The 7,673-nt window shown below is 37.8% G+C and overlaps 1 protein-coding gene across 5 annotated transcripts in view; it reads left to right on the forward strand.

Moving 5' to 3' along the window:
- The window catches only part of Pcyt1a (phosphate cytidylyltransferase 1, choline, alpha), a 54,444-nt gene that overhangs the window by 32,434 nt on the left and 14,337 nt on the right, over window positions 1-7,673 (forward strand). For all 5 annotated transcript variants that reach the window (XM_013019452.1, XM_013019455.1, XM_013019453.1 and 2 more), the window contains exon 3: window positions 2,697-2,796. In XM_013019452.1, the coding sequence (XP_012874906.1) occupies window positions 2,697-2,796 (100 nt within the window). The remainder of the gene's footprint in view (window positions 1-2,696; window positions 2,797-7,673) is intronic.

Here is a 7,673-nt window from a genome sequence, read left to right on the forward strand (position 1 = left end):
AGTTCAATTCCTCAGCACCACATAAGCAAGAAGGAAAAAGCCGGAAGTAGCACCATGGCTCAAGTGGTAGAGTGCTAGCCTTGAGCTGAAGAGCTGAGGGACAGCGCCCAGGCCCAGAGTTCAAGGCCCCACGACCAGACCAAAACAAAAAACAAAAAAACAAGCAAACAAAAACTAGACAGAGGCCTAGTGCTGGTGGCTCACCCCTGTAATCCTAGCTACTCAGGAGGCTGAGATCTGAGGATTGCGATTCAAAGCCAGCCTGGGCAGGAAAATCCATGAGATTTTTATCCCCAATTAACCACCAGAAAACTGGAAGTGGTGCTGTGGATAAATTGGTAGAGTGCTTGCCTTGAGCTGAAGAGCTGAGGGGCAGCGCCCAGTCCCAGAGTTCAAGCCCCATGACCAACAACAACAATAAGAAAACCTACACAGAAAGAGAACTAAACACTTTCCAATCCATTTTCCAAAGCTAGACCATATACCACCAGTAAAAACAATAGTTTAGAATCTTTCACAAATGTATAGCATATGCAATTCCTGAACATATAAAAAGACCATAAATATGACTAGTTGGTTTTGCTCAGAAATACAAGGCTGCTTTAACAACCTAAATCAATTAAGTACCATAATAAGCACAGAACTAAAATACTTCACTGAATGAAGAAAAGCCTTTGACAAAATCTATCATCCACTTATTATTTTTTAAATTTCTTTATTGAGATTAAGTGATTACATAAATTTTACAATACTGTTGGATAGTGATACTTAGCTAAAGTCACAAACACATTTTAATCTTCTCAAGGTGAATTGTCATTATCATGGTCTATAAAGCTTGTGAACTCTACAAACTTTGACAATACAACTATTTCTTTCAAATCAGATGATTTGTAAATTTCTTTCCTTCTGCATAGGATAAGCTGTTCCCTCTTTCTTTCTCGTTCCCTCCCTCCCATCAGTGCCCTTGAGTTACTTAGTTCACTTTTGTCAATGTCCAGTACAGCTGATGGGTCCCTCTGCTGTGTTTTATCACCTGTTTCCTTCTGCTTCTGTGCCCTCCTCCTAGCTTCCTTTGTATGTGCACATGTATATACCAAATGTGGGATCAAGAACATAGAGTCAAAAAAAAAAAAAAAAGAACATAGAGTCATCTAAAAATCTGACAAATTAAGAAGAGGTCCTTTGTTTCTTGAGTCCTATTTACTTTGTCATATCTCATTGTATTTTTTTTTTTTTTTTGGGTCCAGTCGTGGGGCCTGAACTCTGGGCCTGGGCGCTGTCCCTCAGCTCTTCAGCTCAAGGCTAGCACTCTACCATTTGAGTCACAGCGCCCCTTCTGGATTTTTTCTTTTTGCTTATGTGGTGCTGAGGAATCGAACCCAGGGCCTCATGCATGCAAGGCAAGCACTCTACCACTGAGCCACCTTCCCAGCCCCTCTCATTGTATTTTGAATTTAACATGTGCCATTTGTCTCTCTGATCTTGGCTTATTTTGCTCAACATGATTTGTCATCTATTTATTATTTTTAAAAATTCTCAACAAACTGAACAAAGAAGAGAGATTCTTTAACCAAATAAAGACAACCTACCAAAACCTGTAGCTAACATCACATTTTATGGTTAAAGATTGCATTTTCCCCCTGTTACATGCATGCACAAGGCAAGAGTATTTGTTTTTTCCAATTCTCTATGTTGTTTATTTTTGTTTTGTTATTTTATTCTATTTTCTCTTTTGGCACTGGATATTGAACCCACTATGTTGTACTTGGTAGGCAAGCACTTTGCTACTGAGTTACAACCCACCCTCTACCTCTCAGTATTGTACCAAAAGTTCTAACTACATAAGGGTTAATATGTTTGAAAGGAATGTATAACAGTCTTTATTTACAGATGTCAATATCTCATATGTAGAAAATCCTAAGAAATGTATTAAACAGCATAACTACTACTAAAACTAATAGTTGGGTTTAGCTGAGTTACAGAACATAGAAATAGAAATTAATTGCAATCACATAGACATACAAATCAATTGCTCTTCTATATAATAGATAGATACAATATTTTTTAAAAGTCCCATTCACAGTAGTATCAGATGAAATAACTTAGGGATAAATTTAGCAAAAACTTTCAAGTAAAGCAATGCACAGAGAAATGAACATACCTCCATTCTTATTTCAGCTCTGCCTCTGAGTAGCTGTGAACAATTCAGATGACTTCTCTAAACCTTGTTTCCCTCATCTTTAATTGGGACTCAGATTGTAGTACTACTTGCCTCCCAGGGAACATTTGAATATTTTCACAATATGAAGTATTACATGGTGATAATTATTCTTAATAAAGCACCCAGGAGCTGCTTGACTTCCCAGGTGTCTAGTTGAAATAATTGTATGAGATGCACTTTGGAATGTTAGCAATTTTGTATCCTGACATGCTGCAGAAGTTAGAGACTAGGTAGGTACTTCAGCCTGCTCAGTTTTACCATGAAATCACCAGCAGATATTTCTCCTGCCGTGATTTACCTATTTTGCAAAATGTTGAAACTCACTTGTCACTTTAGAATAATTTTTTTTCTGCTTCATATTATAAGGTTTTATGAGGAATTTTAGTTGTAGCATATTGACTTGATTCCAGTTTGGGGGCATTTTGATGTGTTCCACTGAATTAACTTTCTTTACCTTCACTTTTCTTCTCTTCAGGGCTTGCGGCAGCCAGCTCCTTTTTCTGATGAAATTGAAGTTGACTGTAGTAAGCCCTATATCAGGGTAACTATGGAAGAAGCCAGCAAAGGAACGCCTTGTAAGTAAATATGTACCTAATAGTTTGCCATTTTTCTATAGGTTTTAACATTCCATGGTATTTACCATCTCTTTATGCCCTTTCTTTAATTTGCTTTGTAAAAGCAAATTGAAGGAGGGGTTCCTCCCATCTGTCTGATGTTCTATTAGGCATTAAAATTTTAGTCTTTTCCTTATTATATACTTGTTTTCTGAGCTGTTGTCACAGCTCTGAGATATAATGGAGCAGAACCAGTTAAGATACTAGCTTGAGGATTAAGGATATAGATTATTGGTAGAACACCTGCTTAACATGTATAAGGACTAGGATTCAATTCCTAGCACCAAAAAATATATATTAAATTAATTAATGTATTAATATATAATGATAATATAATATAATGTATACATATTATATGTATATATGCATACATGTATAATATATAATATGTCTATATATATTCACTTGATCTCTGGGTTATGATCTTGTTTATTTTTATGGCAGTAGGGATTAAACTCAGGGCCTTACTCATATGAGGCAAGCACTCTACCTAGTTTATTTATACCTCTAGCTCATGATCTTGTCTTTTTTTATAAAGACCCAAATCATATATCAAGCTGTCACATTTTTCATAGCTTCAGAATTTCCTCTCTGATCTTCTTTCATTATATCAGGTGATCATGATTTTTTTTTTTACTCGAAGAGGACATTATATCACAATTTAGAAAGATATCTTTCACTTAGTTTTATCTTTACTGATGTTTTAATTTCAGAGGATTTTACAAAAGACTTGCTTTATTATTTTCTTTCTTACTTTTTTTTTTTTTTTGGTCGGTCCTGGGACTTGGGCACTGTCCCTCAGCTCTTCAGCTCAAGGCTAGCACTCTACAACTTGAGCCACAGCACCACTTCCAGCCTTTTCTGCTTATGTGGTGCTGAGGAATCAAACCCAGGGCCTCATGCATACAAGGCAAGCACTCTACCACAGAGCCACCTTCCCAGCCCCACTTTATTATTTTCAAAGTTCAAACTCTTCAATTGTGTGCTTAATTTTTATCATTAAGATTTGCCCACATAACTCATTATTAGATTTCTGAATACTCTTCCTGTTTGGGGCAGTTGGTTTAGGGAATCACCATAAATAGACACTTCCATGTGTATTTGCTGTAAGTATCAGTATAGGTAGCTGTTTCATTTTTATGTAGATTGCCCAATTCTCTTTCTCCGTCTCTCTCTTTCTTTTCTTCTTGCTTGCTTGCTACAATCCCTTTCAGTTCTGATTACTTTGGTAAGTGTTCTCTCTACTCTGTAGAAGAAGGGCTTGACGTAGACTAAGAGAAACACCAGAAAACAAGAGGCTGTTCTAGTCACAAACCTCTGTGTACATATATGTGTGTATGTATCTATGTATGTATGTCTTCAGTGTATTTATGATTTCTTTTTGTGTGTCTTTAAGTATTTTTGTTATATGCTTTTTAACCAAGGATTAGTGGGATACAAATAGAAATCATGCTGGACCGTGTCAGGCCAGAGATCTCCCTTGCCCTTTGGCTGTGTAGATTGTATTTGAGTTCTCAGGAAAAGGAGCCTAGCTCCACAGAAGAGCCTGCTTTCTTTTGCCAATGTGTTTAGATGTAGCTCATGTTGATCACAACCCTTGTGATTCATCATGTGGTTTCTGACTAATAGGGGAGAAGTAACAGGAAAACCAGAGGCTGTTTGTGACATTGTGTGACAGTGTTATGGTGGCAGGTCATACTTCAAAATGCCAACACACAGTTCAGTTCAGGGTTCACAATTTAAAGGTGATAATACAGCTGTTGGAAGCAAGTCTACTCACTAATGACTCATTTTCAAAATTAAGTACTTCACTCATATTTGCTCATATTGATTATATTACCCAGCTTGTTACTGATTTATCTACACACCATTTGTGATACATGAAAGATGAAACTGTGTGCAGTGGGCTGGGGGTGTGGTTGCAAGGTAGAGTATATGCCTAGCATGCCCTAGATTCAATCTCCAACACTAACACAGAAAAGGAAAAAAGAGAATAGATAGATAGATAGACAATGAAAGAATATATATAATATCATATGTAATATATTATACATGAAATATTGTGTGTGTGTGTATGTCAGTGGTTTGGTTGGTCAGTTCTGCGGCTTGACCCTCAGGGACTAGGTGCTGTCTCTGAGCTTTTTGCTCAAGATTAGTGCTCTACCATTTGAGCCACACTGTACTTCCAGATTTTTTTGAGATAAGGACTTCATGGACTTTCCTACCCAGTCTGGCTTTAAACTGTGATCCTTAGCTCTTAGCCTCCTGGGTAGCCAGAATTACAGATGTGAGTCAGTGTCTGGGTAAGAGAAAACATATGTAATATTTCTAAATTTAAAAATTTTTAATTAAGGGCTGGGAAGATGGCTCAGTGGTAGACTGCTTGGCTTGCATGCCTGAGGCCCTGGGTTCGATTCCTCAGCACCACATAAGCAAAATGAAAAAAGCCGGAAGTGGTGCTGTGGCTCAAGTGGTAGAGCTCTAGCCTTGAGCTGAAGAGCTGAGGGACAGCACCCAGGCCCAGAGTTCAGGCCCCACAACTGGACCCCCCCCCAAAAAACAAAACAAAAAAATTTTAATTAAGCTGGGCGCCAGTGGCTCACACCTGTAATCCTAGCTACTCAGAAGGCTGAGATCTGAGGATCGTGGTTCAAAGCCAGCCCGGGTGAGACTCTTATCTCCAAAAACCACAAAAAAAAACCTGAAGTGGAGCTCTGGCTCAAGCGATAGAGTGCAGGGACAGTGCCCAAGCCCAGAGTTCAAGCCCTACAACCAATATAATAATAATAATTAATTTAAAGATACTGTCTAATAAATTTAATGTTTAAAATTTTTGGTATATAATTTTATAATAAGCTCATGTTTAAGATGATCTGCTCTATTGTGTATGAAGAAATTAAGAAAGAAATTAAAGTCATAGATACTGAAAAATACTCTTATATCTAAAGACATGAGTAGTGGTGGAATTAGAGTTAAACCTAATCTTTCCATCCTCTTATCTTTTTCACCCTAGAGTAGTAGTACTACTTGTAGGCTTGACTGAGAAACAATAGAAAGCCCTTTGCAAAATTATTCCGGCTTAGGTAGAACAAACAGTTGTAAACGAATTGATAGACTTTGCGAGCCTAATTTGACCTCTTGTTTTTCTCTTTTATCTCTTTCTGTCTGTTCTGTTTCGTGTTAGACAAGTAGCTGACTGTATTCATGCCAGTGCAGGACAAAGGATAAACCAATAAAAGAATCTACACATACATATTCAGTGAAATCAGATTCAGTACTGGTACAAAGGATTAATCCTCCCATACTCCCCACACCTGTTCTCCAAGGTTTTCACTAGGGAAATTAAGGAAGCTCCAAAGAGGAGTTTGTATAATCTAGGACAAAACTAGAGGAAAAAAAAATAGGACTTACGAGATCAGCCTTGCAAATCTTTTGGAAGATGAGAAAAATAAGCAGTATAAGGAAGGAAAGAGTTGGAAGGCAATGAGAATCTGTTAAGAGACAGAATGGCTTCTAGTGACAGCTATTTTGGAGCGTATCTCAAGAGAAAATTGAAATCCAGGTTTGTCCTGCCTAGAATAGGCTTACTTAGCCAGTAGCTGAGAGAGCAGTTGCCATTCAGGGTGTGGTTTGCCTGATCAGTAGCCACTTGGTAAAAGAATGCCTTGTATTCTCCCTAGACTAGTTCAACAGTGGCCCCTTCTGGCCTTTGGTTAGAATACCACCTGGGTTTACCAGAGACCTCAAGTCTCAGGGAACTGGTGTTAAAAGAGGTACACACTGCAGAAAGAAGGCACATGGAGGGCTGGTTCAGTGATGCTGGACCTAATTAACTGTACTGGCAAACAGTACAGAGATCAGTGACATTCTGTGCTTTTGTCACCAATAGATTTTCTGAGCTAAGCCTCCCCATCTTTGCCCTGGCTATCAAAAGGCAAGGAAACAACAATTCTTCTTAATTTTCATATTCTCAAATAGAAGAGCTCATAGTTCTTTGGCATTTATTTGGGAAAAAAGTATGTTACTTCATGATTTCTAGGATCTAGAAGAATATGACAGGTTTTATTTTATTTTGCTTTGTATTACTAATGAAAAAAACTGAGGCTTAAAGAGATTAAAGTCACAAAGTAAGGGAGCGGCTGGCAGGTTTGATATAACCTCCCTCTTAAAGTCTAGTATAGGGCTGAGGAATAGTTCAGTTGTAGAGTAGGTGCTTAGTATGCATAAAGCCTTGGGTTTCGTTCCCAGCACCAAAAGAAAAAAATCCATTATATTATTCTGTTTTTCATTAAATTAACTCGAAATTTTAACTTCCTATATTATAAATCAATATATCCCCATGTTTTGACATCCATAAAGTTAAACATGGTCTCATAGCTACCTCATAGCTCTTTACAGACAACCAGGATTGCCAGTTTCTTGTGGGTATCTAGATACTTGGTTAAAATTTCTCTCATTTGTGCTAGGTGTATTATGATGTATTTAGCTCAAACCTTTGTTGTCACAAACAATGCTGCTGTGAATTACACATTTATAAGTATACTCATGGATAAATACCTAGAATTGAAATAATTGAGTTGAGCATTTGTCAGTTACTTTGTGGTTTGGTTTGCAGGTTGTTTTTGTTTGCTTTGTTTTTGTTATTGTTTTTTGTTTTGTTTTTTTGTTGGTTGTGAGGCTTGAACTCTGGGCCTGGACACTGTCCCTGTGCTCTTCAGCTGAAGGAGAGCTCTCTACTGTTTGAGCCACAGCGCCACTTCCAGTTTATTGGAGATAAGAATCTCACAGACTTAGCTGCCCAGGCTGGCTTTGAACCTCGATCCTCAGATCTCAGCCTC

This window comes from Dipodomys ordii, unplaced genomic scaffold (genome assembly GCF_000151885.1).
Source record: "Dipodomys ordii isolate 6190 unplaced genomic scaffold, Dord_2.0 Scaffold45, whole genome shotgun sequence".
In the NCBI taxonomy this organism is placed as follows: domain Eukaryota; kingdom Metazoa; phylum Chordata; class Mammalia; order Rodentia; family Heteromyidae; genus Dipodomys; species Dipodomys ordii.